At 37.6% G+C, this 20,316-nt stretch overlaps 1 protein-coding gene across 3 annotated transcripts in view; it reads right to left on the minus strand.

Annotated features, from left to right (window-relative positions):
* Nucleotides 1-3,716: 3,716 nt before the first annotated feature.
* ttc7b (tetratricopeptide repeat domain 7B) overlaps nt 3,717-20,316 on the minus strand; it is a 40,292-nt gene continuing 23,692 nt past the window's right edge. The window contains exons 17-22 of one of the 3 annotated variants that reach the window (XM_081394540.1): nt 18,700-18,797; nt 17,100-17,255; nt 14,266-14,316; nt 9,473-9,613; nt 6,361-6,563; nt 3,988-5,520 (exon numbers count right to left, since the gene is read on the minus strand). In XM_081394540.1, coding sequence (XP_081250666.1) covers nt 5,299-5,520; nt 6,361-6,563; nt 9,473-9,613; nt 14,266-14,316; nt 17,100-17,255; nt 18,700-18,797 — 871 coding nt within the window. In that variant the 3' untranslated portion in view covers nt 3,988-5,298. Of the gene's footprint in view, nt 5,521-6,360; nt 6,564-9,472; nt 9,614-14,265; nt 14,317-17,099; nt 17,256-18,699; nt 18,798-20,316 lie in introns of all 3 variants that reach the window. The other 2 variants (XM_081394541.1, XM_081394542.1) reach the window with 2 other exon arrangements.

Consider the following 20,316-nt stretch of genomic DNA (forward strand, 5'->3'; position numbering starts at 1 on the left):
GTATTTGCACCAAAATGAGGGGTTGTTAATTAAAAAATAAAGTCTGGTGTTCCACAGAATAAATAAAGTCATATGGGTTTGAAACATGATGACACAAATTCATTTTCGATTGAACTATCCCTTAAATGCTTCTAATGGTTCTGTACATGCCTTGACAGGACATCATCCTGAATGCCATAGACAAATTTTCCCATTGCTGTGTGAGAATGGGAGCTCACCCTATAAAAATCAAACTCTCTGGAGTCTCTCGTATTGATTCAGTGTTCTCTGATGTGAGAATTGAGCTGGGTTGCCAATCAATGACAGGATCAGAGCAGTAATACCAATGAAACACAAGCCGCCGTCCAGAGAGAACAGAGAGAGAGACCACTGCAGAGATGAGATTAAAATAAAAGCTTTTTCTATATCACATAAATGAAATGTATTTAAAAATCACTAGATATTCACAATTTCTAAATACTTTCACTGAACATTTACATTACATTTTACCTTATATTAATAAATCATCACAAATGTGACTGATTCTTGCCCATGCAAAACTCGCTGCCACAATGCAAGGGTGTTCTGGGTGGTCACCTAGGTGCTTCTAAGGAGTTGCTAAGGTCTTTTGAGAAGTTTTTAGCTAAGTGTTTGGTATGGGTAAGGGTTGTGTTGCGATTGCTTGTTAGGATATTTTGGGTGGTTGCCAGGGCATTGCTTAGTGTTAGCTAGGATGATCTGTGTGGTTGCTATAGGGCATATTTTGGGTGGTTTCTAAGGCATTACTAAGTGTTAGGGTATTGTGGATGGTTGCTAGGGTGTTGCTAAGTATTTATTCTGGTATTTTGAATGATTGCTAGATCATTGCTATTTAGGTATTTGCTAGGGTATTGTTTGGTTGCAAGGATGATGCTAATTGTTTGTTAGGGTATTTTTGGTGGTTGCCAGGTCGTTGCTAAGTGTTTGCTAGGATGATCTGTGTGGTTGATAGGGCATTGCTAAGTGTTAAGGTATTTTGAATGATTGCTAATGTTGTATTACAAATTTATTAAATGTTTAATTTAGGTTCCAATACAATAGTATATAAACTGAGAAAGTTTAGTAGACTGATTTTAGCATTTGAGGTATAAATGATGATTACCGAGTTTCCAGCAAGAGATTCCTACCACACCTGTTTTCTCTATTGTAAGTTAAATGAGTCAGATTACTGAGACTCTTGGAGCCCGAGCCCCAGCCCCAGTCGTTGAATAGTTAGGCTGACTGGATTAGGATTGGTAACACTCTGGAGTCTAGGGCGGGTTCCTAAACCTGTATACTTCATTTACATGCTTTGTTCAACCTCAATGTAAATCCCTCCCCCTAAATGTATATAAATTGCAAGGCAACGTTCCTTAGTCAGACTTGAGTTGGATGACTACAGCAACGCACAGCAAGTTCTCAATAAAGAGTAACTTCTGTTGAAATATATCCCAACGTCTCCTGGTCTCTGCTTTGACGAAGGAAAAGTTTCCAACACTAGGGTGTTGCTAAGGGTTTGTTAGGGTATTGTGGGTGGTTGGTTGCTAGGTGTTGTCAAGTGTTTGTAAGGGTATTGTCTGTGGTTGCTAAGGTGTTGCTAAGTTTAGGGTATTTTGCATGATTGCTGGGGTGTTTCAAAGGGTTATCTGGCATTGCTTGGTGTTTCTTGTTTTTTTTTGGGTGGTTGCTAGGGTGTTGCTAAGTGTATTACTAAGGATATTTTGAAAGATAGCTAGGATTTTGGAAACATTTGTTAGGGATGAGTTACACATTGAAGTTTAATATTTAGGGTTAGGGATGTGACAAACCCCTAACCACAAGTATGTGCAGTAATAACAGTGAGGGTTGCCTTAGTAAGCACTTCAAATTCAGTGTTCTGTTTGGGGGCCTGATATACAATCAGGTACCACATTGTACAATGGTCAGCGAAATACAGCTCAAACCTCTCAACCATATTTCAGGCCACGTTGATGCTCTGCAACTGAAAATGATCAAAGGAAACCCTTCAGAGATACATTGGTCAGGACTAGTTTTTAGTGTTTAGGGAATAATGCTGTCACTGAGGGCTCATTAGGGTTCAACATGTTCCTGACCCAGATCAAAGATCCAGCATGGGGCCGTATTGGGCTGTTTATGATGTTCGCCATTTTACAGCAGAAATGAAGCAAAGAAGAGGTCCAAGAGGCATAAACACTTATGCAGACACTAAAAAACACCTCTTTAATAATGACCAAACTCTTGCTGAAGCTCTTTTTACATCCTAGATTGCTCCTGGGAGTGCGGCCTGTCCCGTAAAGCAAGCGGCAAGCACTCATTAGTTTAAGGCAGGCCTGTAAGTGCATTAAATAATTCACCTTCTACATTTCCCACCTCAGATCCTTCTTTCTCCCTCACTCCTTTTTTATTAGGCCACATCATTCATTCGCTAGTTTTCAGAGGCAGCTGCCCTCGTCCTTTCTTTGTATTTTTTCTGCTTCTGAGCTTTTGGACCTTCATCAATCTTTGAGAGCTTTTTAAGGTATTCATCCGTACCACAAGTCAGGGGAACAGTGGGCTCATTTAACATGCATGAGATGATGTCAGCAGCGCATGTAAGGAAACGTGAGTGAGTGACACGAAAAGAAATTAAACCGGAAAAGTAGGGGCTGAAACATACTCTTAGCTTTTCATAAGTCAATGCAAAGGCGAGTTCGGTTTCACGTCATAACGTTTCGATATGTTTCCGAATGCAAAACGCAATAGAAGCACGGACTACATTCTATGAAATGTTTTATTTAACAAAGTTCGGGAGGAGCATGTTCAGGTAACCAACCAATCAGTGCAAGAAGAAGCCGGTATACAGGGTGGGCCATTTATATGGATACACCGTAATAACATGGGAATGGTTGGTGATATTAAAGTCCTGTTTGTGGCACATTAGTATATGTGAGGGGGCAAACTCCTCAAGATGGGTGGTGACCATGGTGGCCATTTAGAAGTTGGACAAACAGGACTTTAATATCACCAACCATTCCCATGTTATTACGGTGTATCCATATAAATGGCCCACCCTGTATATAGCTTAAAGACTAAGGAGTCGGGCCGTTTGAAGGCCATCATTTGCATTGCATGATTTATAAACACCCACCAGTTTGAAAACACCCACAAATTTAGAAACGCCCACTTTTGTTCCACAGAGACCCCATGCTCTCTTCAGGTCAGATAAGTTAACGTTATGGCAGAGTAAGAGTAAGGTGTGGTCACATTTACCATTGTTGTGAAATTTTGCAGGCTAAATCCAGTAATTTCAATAGGAACGATCAGGAATTTTACATGAGGGGCGAAATATTTACAAATGCAGATTTCACTTCAGGTTCAGTTGGTCATGCAAATTTGCCATGTTGACCAAAAGAAAGATGCTGAGATTGAAAGTGACATTTGTGTGAGCTGCGCTTCACATACTATTGACAATCGACAATGGACCTTTTTTGTCCGTGAAAGTTCGTTAATGTGAGCGCACCTTCAGACTGCTTACATATTTGTAGCTCGTTACCTGAATAATACATCCAGTTTACTAGCACTGACAGGAAGGTATCTCTATCTCCCCTTGAGGACAGACTGTGGGTTGTCCCATTTCCAATCACCTAAAATAAGAAATAGTGACATTTTGAGATATGCAGTCACAACTATGAAAAATAGACACAATTGTGAGATATAAATATGCAATTGTGTGAAATAGTCACAATTAGGAGGAAACTTTATTTTACAGTCATGTTCCCTATGTACATATTAAGTACTTGCTTTAGTAATTGCAATAACTGGGTAATAACTAGGTACTAACCCTGAACCTGCCCCTAAACCTAACCTTAACCCATGTAGTTACCTACCCAGTACTTTCTTAGGTAAGGACACTACAAGTACACCTACTGTATAATTAAGTGCAACCAAAAATTCTCTGACAGTCAAATTGATATTAGCTGTCCTAAAATAAAGGAATAACAAACGAAAACAGAATTTTCACAATCGATCATTTATTGACATCATAAAACAGCTTTTCCAGTTGTGTGTTTGGCCCTGTGATTGACATAGCTAAGACTTCAAGTACACGCATACAATCTTCCCCTTTCTCTCTCTTACGTGGCTGAAATCTATTTGACCATTATGAAGATAGTTTGCATATCTGAGAGTTCAACGAGTCTGTCTGTAACAGTCCAACTCCCCTCACGTTCGTTTCTCAGGGACGCACACCACACACGCACACGGAATACATCTTCACCCGTCTAACACATGGCCACTGAGACACAGATAAATAAACATCTAATATAACACATCTCTGATAAATCAACAATATAAATCTTGACCTCTCAATCATGATAAATGTGAAACCAACAAACAAAACGAAATGTCCAAAACTATATTTATCTTCTCTTTTAACGAGAACCAAGAAAAAAATATTTGCTTTTAGAATAGTTGTTCTTTTGGCATCCGTTCCATTTGCTCTAGGTCATTCTTTTGTACATAGAGTATATAAACAATAGAGTGTTTGATCAGAGGGGGACGTAATGTTTCTCTAGGAGTCATAACAAGGTTGACACACCTGCCCTCAGGAACAACAGCATGGAAACACAATCTATTACACGTGTGCGTGTAACATGGATCCACTGTAACATCGCGTCAAGTATTCCATTCAAAATAAGCATGCGCACACGCCACAGATTCTGGATAGTTACACATATAAAGGACACACACTCTCTCACCGTCCGTTTAACTCTGCACAAACACACAGCACACGTATAGACACTTTTAACCGTCTCTGTGTCAGTGTTATTATTGGTTCGTATGACACACAGCTACTAGAATCTCGAGATTGTATGTTTCAGGACATGTTTCGGGCAAAAAGGAAGCACTGTGGTTTGATGAAACCGCTGCATCAATCACCCGCTTCACTGTGACAACAGCTTTTACAGGTTTCTCATTGGTCCAATCATACAGTGGCAATGAGAGTGCTGAAGGGAGCGGGGATTTAAGATGGGCAGCACCACTACGATGTGCAGAAGCAGGAGGAATTTCTAGCAGGGAAAGAAGGAAGGAAGAGGGAGGGGAAAAAAGAACGAGAGTGAAGCAGTGTAGAAGAGTTCACACTGATAACCGTGTCAATCGGAGTTTGTTTTTCTGAAGATCCACATCTGAGAACAGATAAAAAGTTTCGAGGGGTGGGAAAGGCATTCCATAGAAGAGAAGTTTCAGGGTTGGGCGTTTGTTTGCGATTAAGTGCTGTGGTTCATGCGCGACTCTCGGACAGAGGTTTTTGTTCGGAGTGTCTTAGAGGGTGCGGGGAATGATGGTGAAAGGTAAGATGGGGCAGCTGGCCTCCAGCTCCAGGGCAGTAAGGAAGCATTCGGTCGCGGCGGTGTCGTTGCCCTGGGCTTGCAGCACCTCACCCAGACTGTTCCACACGTCATGTGCCGTACTGTTCACCTGCACCGCATCACGCAAGAACTTCTCCGCAAGACTGTACCTCTGTAGCTGATGCAATATCAGACCCTGCAAAAAAGACAAATCAAAAGAGGAAGAGGGTTTTTAACTATTCCAGGTTCAATCTGGATAAATGTAAACCCTCCTATTGATTTAAAAACTGCACATACTTTTTAGCCTCAAATTTGACCCACATTAAAAAGCATTATTAATTCATGAATTAGAGTACAACATGGCCTTTTTAGAAAACAGTTCATTCATTTATATTGTAAAACTGATCTAAAATATTGATAAGTAACAATATATGGGGGAAAAACGGTTTATTTTGAATCAATTATATAATATAATACTGTATAATTATATAGTATATTAATAATATATTATTATTTCTTATCGTTTATATAATCTGTGGTTTTTGAAAATGGATAGTGTGAGCAGCTCTGAGAGTTCAGATGCCGTCCACTGTCCTGCTGTTAGAACCGTGTCAGACACACACACACACAAAAGAAGGTCAGAGAGGGAGAGATTTGACAGAGACGGGCAATACTTCCTCCTGCAGCTGTCTACTACAGAGAGTTCCTTTATGAGACATGACATTTCTGCTTACTATTAAGACACACAAACACCCCAGGAGACAGCAGCGCACGCACACACACACACACTTTGTCTGACGAGTCTCAACACCCTGGACTCATTGTCTGCTAAATAGTGACACGGGATGAGATCTTGTCTCTCTCCTCAATCTCAGCATGCCAATCTAACACACACTAACATTCCCATTAGAAGAGTAAATCCTGAAATCATTGTGGGGAGCAGCCAATTAAAGGCTAAATAAACATACTAAATGATTCCTTAATGAATATTTAAAACCGCACTGGGTTTGAGTTGGCGGGTAGAAAACTTGCTCACCATTCTCTGCATGGTCTTGACGTGGGTGGGGCTGATGGACAGAGCCTCCTCGTACCAGCGTTTGGCCTCGTCCACGTTCCCCCGCAGCTCTGCCACCTGACCCTTCATAAACAACACGTTATGGGACATGGGGAACAGGTTGGCTGCTTCCTGCGTACACGCTGTCGCCTCCGCCGCCTTTCCCATTCCAATATACACCTCCGCTATGGAGAGACAGAGAAAGAAAAATAAGATATAAAGAGGAAATAGAGAAAGAAGCATTGTTGGGGGGACTGATCGTTGAGTTTATTTCTTATCTCGAGTCACACAGGAAATGGGATTTTCTCAGACAGGCTGTCAGCTACATCATCAGCCTCAGCCGTTTAATAGTTCAAAAACGGTGATGAAACAGAGGAACTGATGGAGTGTCCTGCCTTTTCAGCCAACCAACAAACTCAGGGAAAGTGACTACTAAGCATGCTTCACTCTTGACACCTTTCTCACCCAGCCAAGTCCTGCTAAGGTTCCCTAACTTGGCTCGGTGACAGCCAAGCTGGTTAAAGAATAATTCGTCTTAGTATCCAAGTTGATTGCTTTATTCTGAGACAACAAATTTAAGGATTAAAGGATATGCCTTTACCCATTCATAAAGGGTATTTAGAAGTATACCATGTGTGTGTGTGTGTGTTCCTGAGAAACGAACGTGAGGGGAGTTACAGACAGACACGTTGAACACTCAGACATGCAAACTATCTTCATAATGGTCAAAATGATTTCAGCCATGTAAGAGAGAGAAAGAGGAAGATTGTATGCGTGTACTTGAAGTCTTAGCAAAGTCAATCACAGGGCCATTCATCAATTTTTTTTTAATGAATCAATCATTTTGAGCTAATTTGAATTTGACGCAGTTTGAATGATTAATTCAATGTCTCACTCATTAAGACACTGATGTCCTGCCACTTACTGGTGGTTTTAATTTCGTTTTTAAAGTATCATTTAATTTCACAACTAAATATTTCACATTTTTAACAATAACCTCATAGTATTATTTATGCAAATGTAATTATAGTGTTTATTCATTTAGGCCACCTCTGAATAAGATTAAAGGGGTGGTATAATGCCCTTTTCACAAGATGTAAAATAAGTCTCTGATGTCCCCAGAGTGTGTATGTGAAGTTTTAGCTCAAAATACCCCACAGATATTTTTATATAGCATGTTAAAGTTGTCACTTTTTGAGGGTGAGCAAAAACGCACCGTTTTTGTGTCTGTTCCTTTAAATGCAAATGAGCTGCTGCTCCCGTCACAGAGGGCGGAGCTTCAAGAGCTCGTGTCCTTTTACCTCACACAGACATGCACTGAAAATTTCTAAAACTTTTAGTCTTTTATGTTCAAACCGAAGTCAGACAATGATGGAGAGACTCAAGAAGAAGTGACAAGATGTAGATAACATTTCTGAATGGTTAGTTGGTGAATTTATGTAGCTGGTGTGTAGTTATCTTCCAGTCATTGATTAGCATATTCTGTCATGATAATCTATAAATTGCGTTCCCGGGGGCAGGGTTTATGTAAATTTCAGGGTTAGTGATGTCAGTAACCCTGGAGGAATGTTGTGTAGTCCCTTCCAGCCGTTTGTTGTAGTCCTTAAAAACGATTTCTGTAAAAGGAAATATCTCCCTTTGCTTTAAACTTTGAGCGTTGTAACTTTGCAGATGTTGTTTATGCTCAAACAGCAACATTACACACTAACTAAAATTTAAAAAGTGAAATCATAATCAACCACCCCTTTAAACAGTCTGTGTAGCTTCATCTAAAATAAATGCCACTTCAGTTGGAGCTGAATGTCACAGAAGTGTCATCGACAGTGCAGAGATGGCTTTTGTTGATCCTAGTTTTATTTGATTGGTAACAGCCAATCAAAACACTTAATTGAATTAAGTGTTTAAAATATATTGGAATATGGCATAAAAGATGAAAAACCCGTAAGACTTTCGTTCATCTTTGGAACACAAGTGAAGATATTTTTAATGAAATCTGAGAGTTCTCGTTTCCTCCATTGACAGTCTACGCAACTACCACTTTGATGCTTCAGCAAGTTCATAAAAATTTTGTAAAACTAATCCATATGAATAGAGCAGTTTAGTCCAAATTTTCTGAAGAGACACAATCGCTTTATATGATAAACAGATCAAGTACGCTTGCTGCCAGTGAGAGAACCAATGAGGTTCATTCTCATGCGTTACGCAGCACATTTGAGCTTCTGCAATATTTCTATGTGAATAAAAGCCTAAATTCAATCTGCTCATCATTTAAATCGATTAAGTCTCTTCAGAAAATGTATACTAAACTGTCCGATTCATATGGATTAGTTGTACAATCTTTTTATGAACTTTTTGAAGTGTCAAAGAAGTAGTTGCATAGGCTGTCAATGGAGGGACAGACATTTTTTTGAGTTCCGAAGATGAACAAAAGACTTACGGATTTGGAATGACATGAGGGTGAGTAAATAATGACGCAATTTTCATTTTTAGGTGAACTAAATCTTCAATGAAAAAGTTTAGTTTGTTTCACTGCTGTGAACTAACCAAAGCACAGAATATGAAAACTTCTGGAGTCAGCTGTCCACAATAGGTCTAAAAAGATCCAAGGTATGAGCATTAAAAAAAAAAACCTCCCCCTTTTATTAGTACTTGCGTGCCAAGTCGAACCAATGACCTTGGAGTTGCTAGCATCATCTACCATGAAGACGCAGAACTTTCCTAAACTTTATTGCATTTAATTCAGCCAAATTCACAAATATGCACAACTGCTGTAATAACTACTGTAAATGCTGATTGTAGGCAGAGAGCAAAAGTATCCAGATGGGTAATTCAATCCTGCTGGATGTGGTTTTCCTAATGTATTTGTTTGGACAAAGGCAGCTATTAATAACAACCCGGGTTCACAAAGAAGTGAGGAATAAGCTTTCTATATTTGAACATGGTGTACTCTTACAGTTTGTTTATAAATGAAGTAGGTATTTTATTGCAAGACTACAGAATTTGCTGTTCTTTAAACCTGGACCTCATAAAGTGCAAAAACCTGATATGGGTGTGGCTTATGTTAACAAGATGCAAATGAGGGCAGTGTTTATACCTGCATGCAGCCAGATCTGGGCGAGGGTCATCCAAGGGTGGAGCGGTCCCTGTTTTGGAGCGCTGCTCTGGAGGGAGGAGGCCACCTCAGACAGCGCCTGTTCCACACGTGATGCCGCTATAGAGGTGGCATGGACAGAACCTGCAGTGGAAATACAGACAGTCAGCAAAGACATGTACATTGAAGCTTTTCTACATATATGGCCACTGGCCAGCCCATACATGCTAAAAATCCACTACACACCAGCCTTTAGGGGTCATGCCTCTCAGAGTGAAAACATTGATATGAAGGCCAAATAGCAGATGATCATAACTAAACCCTGTTCTCAACAGTGTTGTTATTGTTAACTTAACTTACACTAAAATTAAAACGAAAGCTATCAAAAATTGTTAATTGAAACAAATATTAGATTAAATTCTTTAAAAAACTTTAATATATTTTCATTTTTGTTTAAGTTGAAGTAATAAAATTACTAACACTGAAATAAAAAAAAAATCAATTAAAGCTAAAAAAAACTAATAAAAATGAAAAGCACATAAAATTACTACAAATTTAAAATTAAAACTGAAAACAAAAATTCTAAATATGAATAAACACTATAAGAGTGCTGTACAATAACACTGGTTCTTATATATTTAACACAAGAGTTCGGGTTTGAAAATATCTTGATTCCAATGGGATACATATGAAGAGGATCGTCTTTAACAGTGATTTTTCCATTCTAACGTTCATTCTAAAAGAAATACGACAAATGAACACCAGTCATCTGAATGAAGGGCCTTTAGGAAACACAAGGGTAAAGAAACAGCATGACAAAGATTGGGCTCAACTCTCAGGGTTCCTAAAAGGTGGACAAAATTTTTAACAAACACATTTAAGGCCTGTTTACACCAAGAACGATAACTAGAAAGATAACTGTATTAGGGTTCTTTTTATTAGAAGCGTGCACTGCAGTTCGGTCATCTGCCGCTTTAAATGTTTGTGTCTTTAAAACCAGGATGGATTCTGATTGGCTGTCAATGTTTTTATCAGTCATCAGCTGGAAACAATTGTGAAAGTGATATCGTTCCTCTGTGTATCGTTATAGTTGTGGTGTGGACAAAGCTATTCTTTGAAATTTAGAACAATTTGTAAAACTATATATTTATTGTTATAGTCCTTGGTGTGAACGTGCCTTTACACACACCACTTGAAACACACTCAAACAGCATAAGATTATCAATAGTAAACAATAGAGCACATTTGCTGCTACTTTCCACACGTTTTCTAAACCCTGCATGTAAAAGTGCTGGCTGCAAGGCTGCAACATACAAATTTCAGCAACAGATCAACAGAAATGAGGTTGTTTTCCTTTCTGCTCAGTTTGAATATGAGTGCCTTCAATTAAATGGATAGTTCACCTAAATGGACATCATTTACAATCACTTTTCATTTGCGAATCTGATCAAATGATTCACTGAAAAGATTAGACTCAAAAGAACAATCCAACCACAAGCCAAATATTCATAATTTTCAGTGAATGATAACTCAATTTCTAGGTTTGTTCCTTACATAAAGGTATCAGAAAGAATCAGAAGACTTAAGATACAGTCCATAAGTCATAAAGACCACTTTAAAAGTACCCATACTTTAATAGATTTTCTGAATAAAAGTATTCATTTCTTTGAAAAAATAAATAAAAAATCGTACTAAACCCAAGTCATTTGGGTTTGTAAATACACTGAGTTCTAGGTGAACTATTCCTTTAATCATTTTAACAATAAATTCCAGATTTGGCCTCAGTTCCTTTTCAATTTGCCAGATTGAGGAGATGAACTGAAGACACTACATCAGTTTTATGAACTGGGTGAACTGAAATGAAATTGCCCCCTGCAGTTCAGCGATCACAGAGTCCCTATTGTCTGGTCGTGCAGTGCCCGGGTATCAGTGTGGTCATTAAAGTCTCTGTCGGGGTTCAGAGGAACGTATTAAGATCCTCAAGAGTCTCTATGAGTCACAGGCTGGACTTTATCGACCAGACCAGCAGGACATAAAACACATTCATACTGAAATCGATCCCTGTACATCTCAGTTTTTTATTCAGTTCCTATGTTTAGCTTTTCTATGGCGACAGTGGACAAAGCCATGGATCACTGGACCAAACACTGAGAATCTGACCCCATCTGTACTAAGTTTGAAAGGCTTCCAGGGGATCTCTACATGAATGTCCTATGCCACAGCCTTAAAAAACAACTCAGAGGCCAAAAAGAATGAACAAATTTAAACCGTGAAATAGAACATTTAATGAATGTGGAAACGATCATTAATGGCTGTCCTAGGTTGTACTAATATACGAATATACGATCTCTTGTTAAAAGGTAGATAGTTCACCCAAAAATTAAAATTGCCACGTTTCTTACTCTCATGTTGTTCCAAACCTTTGTGACTATTGTTGATTCAAAATGAGAGTAAACATATTTATAATGTTATGAAATATTTCTATTTCAAATATATGCTGTTCTTTTGAATCGTGAAAAAATGTAACACCGTTTCTAACTATAACTGTTTTCTACATTGATAATAATAATTGTTTCTTGAGCAGCAAATCAGCACATTAGAATGATTTGCGGTCACTCTGTAAGGGCTGAAGTTGATGACCGACAAGTACTCTCTAGATAAACAGTTAACAACTTCACATTTCTTGTAAGCACATGCGTGTGCACACGCAAACTCAAACAGACACCCATGATGCATCAAACCAGGCTGCAGAAAGAGCGTGACCATGGAGCCACATGCTAAGAGTGAGAAAGCATCATCACACACAATCACACACATATAAAAAGCAGCTATGTTTTTAAAGAGACAGTACTTTCTTCACCAGAACCTACAGTAAATTACAGCAAGTACAGCGAGTCTACATTGGTTTGTAATGCAGCTCCTCTTAACGACTGTAAACTGCATATGTCAGCTTTTTTTGTGAGCAAATGGGCACATTCAAATGAATAATTAAGTTAGAATCATTTAACACTATGAATTTATTTCTGTTAAACACAGGCAACATCATTTCCCAGGTTTTTTCTCCATTAAATTCGGCTAAAAAGTTGTCTTCTTAATTCAAAATATTTTAAATCTTCTCCAGCAATTTGCAATCAATTTGTCAAGTCCCTAAAAAAACAATTAATTCCACTTTTTTGGGACAGAATACCTATCTTAGATTTTTACAGGCTACGATTCTTTCCGGATTTTGTGTCCATCGCAATTGGCTCTAAATGAGCACCTCTCAGCACTATCATGACACCAGTGCTCCCGTCCTCTTAAACGTTTCATCGCTCTGTTAACAGAGCCAGGAGTTTAGAAACAGCTGCTAAATGTGAGACGCTAAAGGAAATTAGAGCTCGTAATCTACGGTCTAGAGACCTGGGTGTTATTCCATCAGATATCGCACACACACTTTATATCAAATGTCCCTAATGACAAATAATCTACATTTAAATAATAACCGTAAAAATAATTAGAGGATCAGTAAAAGTCCCTCTAAATGTTGTTGACTTCACTCAGGTTATAAATAAAATTAAACAATAATCTTAAACTGGGATTAAACTGTGGACTATCAAATGGAATTAAAAGGGCTTAAGTGTAATTTTGGATTAATGGTAAAAAAAAAATTAGAACACATTTCAGACAAGGTCATTCAATGCTCTCCTGAGGCCCCAAATCTATTTTGAAAAATGTATGAATTTTTAATCACAGCACCGTCGCTTCATATTTAAATTAAAGTTTTGTTTCAAAATAGACTAAACTGAAAAACAAAGTGTCAATGTTGGAAAGCTTTTATAGGGCTATTTTGCTAGCAAGAGACAAGCAGTGTGTATATTTACACATACACTAACATTCAAAAGCTTGGGATCAGTATGATTCTTTTATGAAAATAATACCTTTATTCATCAAGGATGCATTAAGTTGATTAAGTCATTTGTAATATTACAAAATACTTCAAATAAATGCTGTTCTTTTAAACTTTCTATTCATCAAATAATCCAGGAAAAATAGTATCATGGTTTCTACAAAATATTTTTTTAATACATTTTAAAATATATTAAAATAGAAAAAAGTTATTTCAAGTTGTAATAATATTTCACAATATTACTGTTTTTACAACTTTTTATCAAAAACAATGCAGCCTTGGTGAGCATGAGACTTCTTTCAAAAACAAAGAATTTTTTAAACATTATATATCCCAAACTTTTGAACAGTAGTGTAAATGAAAAAAAAAAAAACATTTTAATATCATATGCAGGATTATCTCTGTAGCATAAATGATGCACAAGTTTCTAAGTAATACTAAGTGCTGTTCATATTACTAACACTAATTATAGTAATAATAATACTTGCCATACCATTAATAATAACAACAACAATGATGGTAATTATATAAAAAAGTGTCATTAAAACTAATAATTCGTACCCATAAGTGTTTGGCTTTAAGCAGCTGTATGTGTTTGAAAGGCCTGGAGGAACACAACTGTCTCTTTAATTATTAAGAACTGAGGCCAAACGAGTGCATTTATGTCTCTCTCCAGCACAAAGAGGCCTGGGACACAAAACGCCAGGAGAGGAAACACAATAAGAGGGCAAAACAAAAGGTAAGACGCAACGCGCCTATTGAACACATTATGGCGGAGTGTGTTGGAGTCTCGTAACAGACAGGTGGTGAGTGCACTCTGCCAAGGAGGAGAAGGCCAGCGAGGCAAAAAAGCAGGTGTGTGTTGAAAAGTATGTGTAGAGGTAGAGCAGTAACGACAAGAGCTACTTACAAACCCCAATTAAGGAGTCAAAACCATGAAAGAAAGCATCTGGAAGGTTGCCTTGGAAACCAAAAAGAACAACAAAAGGGGGCAATTACTCATAAAAATTAGGAACAAAAACAACAACAACAAACACAACAACAGAACGTTTACAGAAACACAGAGAGAAATATAATAGAAAAAAAAACTGTTTCTGTCTGACTTTCTATATACCACAAACCAAAGTATCACGAGTCCTGAGCAGGTAATGGCCCTTTAAACCCTGTATCTGTGATTCACACGCTCTGTGAACAGGAACCACTGTATGTTGGACTGTACGTGTGTTAATACAATGATTTCGATGCACAAACATGGCGAAAATAGTTGCAACAGATCACATGCACAGCATTACAGAAGGCAGACAGAGAGAAATAAAGACCCTGTTTACACCTGGTATTAATATTGGTCCCGGGTGCTCTGATCATATGTGGACAGTGCTGAATTTTGGCTTAACATTGCTACAACATTTAAACTTTGCTGGTTACCTTTCACTATAAAATAACCAATTTTAGGCAGTTAAGTTCAAATGTCCGTGTACACTGTTTATTTTTCGAATTTAATTTACTTTTGAGGACAAATTATATTTTCAAAATCAATTTGCGTGAAAAGTTGTTTTTGAAAACAATTATTTCTGTTAACAGTTAATGTCACAAGTTTAATTTTCAAAGTAACTTTTTTTGTTCTTTTTTGAAACACTCATGTAAGTGATACACTACTGTTTAAAAGTGTGGGGCTGATAAGACATACGTTTTTGAAAGAAGTCACTTACATTTATTGGATCAAAATACAGTAAAAACAAATAAAATGTGAAATATTATTATAATTTCAAATAGCCGTTTTCAATTGTATTATATTTTAAAATGTAATTTATTCATGTTCAGTCACATTGTCACATGATCCTTCAGAAATCATTCTAATATGCTTATTCTGTGCTCAATAAACTATATATTTTTTTTTAATCAATGTTAAAAACTATGGAAGCTTCTTTCCGCCACAAAATAAAACATTATAAAAGATAATTGCGAACTTTTTATCTCACAATTGTGTTTACATCTCGCAATTCTGACTATTTCTCAGAATTGCGAGATATAAAGTCAGAATTGCGTGAAATAGTCGCAATTGCGTGTTATAAAGTCAGAATTGCGAGATATAGTCACAATTGCGTGTTATAAAGTCAGAATTGCGAGATATAAAGTCAGAATTGCGTGTTAAAGTCAGAATTGCGAGATATAGTCACAATTGCGTGTTATAAAGTCAGAATTGCGAGATATAAAGTCAGAATTGCGTGTTAAAGTCAGAATTGCGAGATATAAAGTCAGAATTGCGTGTTATAAAGTCAGAATTGTGAGATATAAAGTCAGAATTGCGTGTTATAAAGTCAGAATTCGGACTTTTTTTCTCACAATTGCGACTTTATATCACGCAATTCTGACATCTTTTCTCAGAATTGTGAGATATAAACTCACAATTATGAGATATAAAGTCCAATTCTAAGGGAAAAAAAGACTGACTTTTTTAAAAAAAAAATTTTTTTTTTACCTCAGAATAGTTTATATCTCACAATTCTGACTTTATAACACGCAATTGCGACTTTATTTCTCACAATTCTGACTTCATATCTTTTAATTCTGAGAAAAAAAGTCACAATTCTGACTTGATATATCGCAATTGTGAGAAAAAAAGTCAGAATTGTCAGATAAAGTCGCAATTATTATTATTTATTTATTATTCAGTGGCGGAAACAAGCTTCCATAAAAAACAGTTGTGCTGCTTACATTTTTTTTTCAGGATTCCTCGATAAATAGAAAGAAAAAAATGGGGAAAAAACAGCATTTATTTGAAATAGAACTCTTTTGTAACATTATATATGTATTTATTGTCCCTTTTGATTGATTTAATGTATCCCTGTTGAATAAAATAATTAATTAATAATAATAAAATGAATGTAAATACCAGATGTAAACAACAATCTGTCTCGCCTGACTGTATTACTCTAAACAGATGTTGATATAAAATGTAAACAGGGCCAGAGGAGGAAAGCATATTAGATGAAGAAAAAGAAGACAAAACTGCAGTATGAGTGAGTTTGAGTAACATCATAGGAAATTAAACTCTCTCTCTCTCTCTCTCTCTCTCTGATGATACAAGTGTGGATATGATCCCAGGTCTTAAACAGCTAGCTGATGGCAAGTGTCACTGCTTCTCTGTCTTTCGTTTCCCCAGGAGCTAGTGGAGATTAAGAGCTTAGTGTCAGTCTCACGGGCCACTGGATCCCCGAACCCACACCATCACATCGTTCTTCCAGTGGCATTTAGAGTCTTATAACAGCCCTGTACTCAATTAATGTCCTTTTACAGCTGATGCAAGCCATAACTGGACACACCATATAAATAAGGCTGAGTTACATCTAACTCCTCTACAGATCTTGAAACAATAGTACAAGTACTTAAACGCTTATTCACGCAATAACTTGAGCATTTGATTCTTCTTCTTGCCATCAGTGCACTGTAAAATTGCTTCTTGGAATGGTTAAAATAACATTAAAAACCCATTAGTTGCCTGATGGTCTTTAGAGACTGAAATCTTCAAAAAGAGGCCTCCAAAAGCCAAACACTGCTTCAATACCAATTCAAACCGCAGCAGCAAACAAGTCACCAAACACACTTAACCAAATCCCAAATGAATTGGGCTGGTGAGTGGGGCTATTAAGGCAGTGCAGTTAGTGGCATGGCGATTGGCTAGTGAGGAGAGACTCATGCCAGTCTATTGGTCGAAAAACACACACAAGGTGCACAGTGCATTACTGGCGGAGGAGAAGCGTCGGTGGGGGGCGTGGTCACAGAAAGCATGGCTGCTGGGCCTCTGAGTGGATTCAGTCTTGGGTGGAGGATAGAAGGATGGAAGAGGAAAAATAGGAGATACAGGTTCTGACCCCGAGAGGGAGGAAGAGGCATGAGAGGCTAGGAATAAAAATAAGAAAATGAAAAGGATGTGATATTTAAAAAAATAAAATTAAATGAAAAGAAGAACACAGAAGGAAAAAGACATTAAATATTTAGGGCTGTCATTGGGAAGCGTTAATTCAGCATGATTCTTGACTACATTAAAGACAATGTTAAAAGTAACTCAACATAATTCATACCCTGTATGTAAATTCTGTAATATTTAAATTAAATTAAATGAATTTAAAATGTTTGATTGATTGACAGCCCTAAAAATTACGGAAAGGTTCAAATAATAAAAAATAAATAACCAGAACTAAACACAGCTGGAGCAGTTCAGATTGTAAAGAAAATAGGTAACTGCTGAATCACGGAGACGAGATGACATGTTTACTGTCTGCATACACAGCAGAGAAACCCTCCGCCATCACTGCTGTGCAAACGCAGCAAACAAACACCTGCGCCCATCTCAGCCCTCTTTATCTAATTACTCTACTCACTGCACAAGATACTGGGAATATAATTCAATATGACCCATCAACAAGGATTACAGCTTTAGATTTTTATTCTACTTTAGCTTTAAATTCTAAAAGTTAAAATGTACATTACAAAATTGATTAACCCATCATCTTATTAAGCCTTTAATTCTAAATCTAAATTGGTGTGTTTGAGAGAGAGAGAGATAGAGAGAGAGGGAGAGAGAGAAAGAGAGAGATTTTATAACACTTTATTAATCATTTAAAAAGAATTAACAAACTTACACTTTACTCAAGATATTTAGCAAAAATTAATTCACCATCTCTAACAAAGCACAACATTTCTTTGTGATTCCATACATTTTCAAATTCCTCTATATTCTTCATAGTTTTGTAAAATAAAAAAACAAATTTAATTCTTACTTTTATTAAACTCTTAAAAATTACATCCCAACCAACCTCACCTTCAATTTTTTCCTTTCTTGTCAGATAAATAGCCATTTTCGCTTTTCCAGTAACAAAGTTAACAAGTTGCCCCTTTTTTCTCTTTTTTCCCCAAAACTTGAAACCAAAAATGAAACCAACCTTTGAAAATATTACTTTAAAATCCACAAACATGAGATTAAGCATCAAAAATAAGTTAAGCCAGTCTCAAAGTACAAAACAGTAAAAATAGTTTCCCTCTGATCAGAGAGAGAGAGAGAGAGAGAGAGAGAGAGAGAGAGAGAGAGAGAGAGAGAGAGAGAGAGAGAGAGAGAGAGAGAGAGAGAGAGAGAGAGAGAGAGAGAGAGAGAGAGAGAGAGAGAGAGAGAGAGACATATGCAGGAAATACAGATAAAATGACAGCAAAGCTGATGTCTGTTGTCATGGTTATGCAAACTCACCATAAAAGGTGGGGAAAAAAAATCTGTTACCACAATAATTAGAGATATAGATATAGGGACATTAGTGTGTGTGTGTGTATGTGTGTGTGTGCGCGCGCTCACCTGTCTCTGGATCACTGAAGTCAGGTAGTGACATGGCGTTCAGCTGGCGACGGTCAGCAACAGCTCTGTCTAACAGACTGCTCCCCCTCCCAGAATCACTACACACACAGACATACACACAGAAGATAAAAAGAGGCAATTAAGACATTCAAATTAGAGACAGAGCTCTAATGCTCAAGCACACAGACAGGCGACGTGATACTTGCACATCAATACACACAGAATGATGAAACCCTCAGAAATTTCACTCAGCATCTCATGGTACACTGCTATAGCACACACAACCACAATGCTCCTGCAACACTGTTCATCTGAGAAGGAGCATAGAAATAAGACAGAAAATCAGAAGAAAAAGCGAACGTGAGAAGACTTGGCGCCAGGATGGTAGGGTGTTACGGGTGGTTATAAGGACAATGCTAGGTGGATGCTTGTGTGCTCTGAATGGCTGCAAGGGAATTGCTAAGTGGTTGCTTACTGGCCCATATCAAAAAAGCCCAAACTCAAGTCATGATGATCCCAAGATATGAGATCATATGGGAATGCAAGTATAATAAAATTTCACCCATTTCATTAACAAAGCAAAAAAAGAAAGAAAAATCGCCTAGATAAAAAAAAGGAAAAAGACTGAAAAGTTTATGTTGGGGGTGACCAAGTCAGTTTACTCAGGGACAATCTTGGGAAAAAACAATTCAGACTTACAATTTTTACTTATTTTTTAAATTCATTTAACAAGTTAAGAAGAAGAAGATTCAAAGAAGCTGATGAAAAAATGTAAAGAGGATGAAGCAGAATTTTACATAATAGGTATATTAGGCTGCTGTCACTTTAAGAGCGAATGCACTGATCTAATATACTGATTCACTTGTGCTTTCTTTCTCAACCATTTACATTCACTTAAGACATAAACCACTACGTTTATGAGGATACTCACAAAGACAGGTATTTTGACATATAAGTGTGTGTATTTGACTGTTCAAGCCCAGTAAGGCATTAGAAAGTAGTCTAGGCGCTAAGAGCAGTGGCTTTATGTGTGAAATGAAATGGGGGCAAGTGCTTTACAATCATATCAGGGAATCTCTCCTCAACCACCACCAGTGTGCAGCATCCACATGGATGAAGAGACGGCACCAGTGCACTGTGGAGGGGAGAGAGTGATTGAGCCAATTCAGTGGATAGGGATTATTAGGAGGCCATGATAGATAAAGGCCAATGGAGGGAATTTGGCCAGCTCTTTACCAGAAGTGCCATGGGATTTTTAATGACCACAGTGCGAGCCAGGACCTCGGTTTAACCTCTCATCCGAAGGACGGATGTGCGTACCCGTTTCAGGTGTGCACGCACATATACCGAAATTAGTCCTCTTTCGCTGCTTTTTGCGCTTGAACAGTTTAAAACCACTTAAAACCGCAAGGCTTACAAACGCATTCAAACGATAAGCTTTCGAGACGGCACAGAACAGCAACGTCACGTGAGCGTAACCGCGATAGAGACGATAGTCCAAATCGGTTGTCTCTATCGGTTGATAGCTGACATACTGAGCATTATTGTGTGGTCACATTTACTGCTGTTCAGCGAATTTTCACTTAATCCAGTCGATAGGAATCCACATGATCAGGG

This window comes from Scardinius erythrophthalmus (assembly GCF_964197995.2).
Source record: "Scardinius erythrophthalmus genome assembly, chromosome: 19".
NCBI lineage: Eukaryota > Metazoa > Chordata > Actinopteri > Cypriniformes > Leuciscidae > Scardinius > Scardinius erythrophthalmus.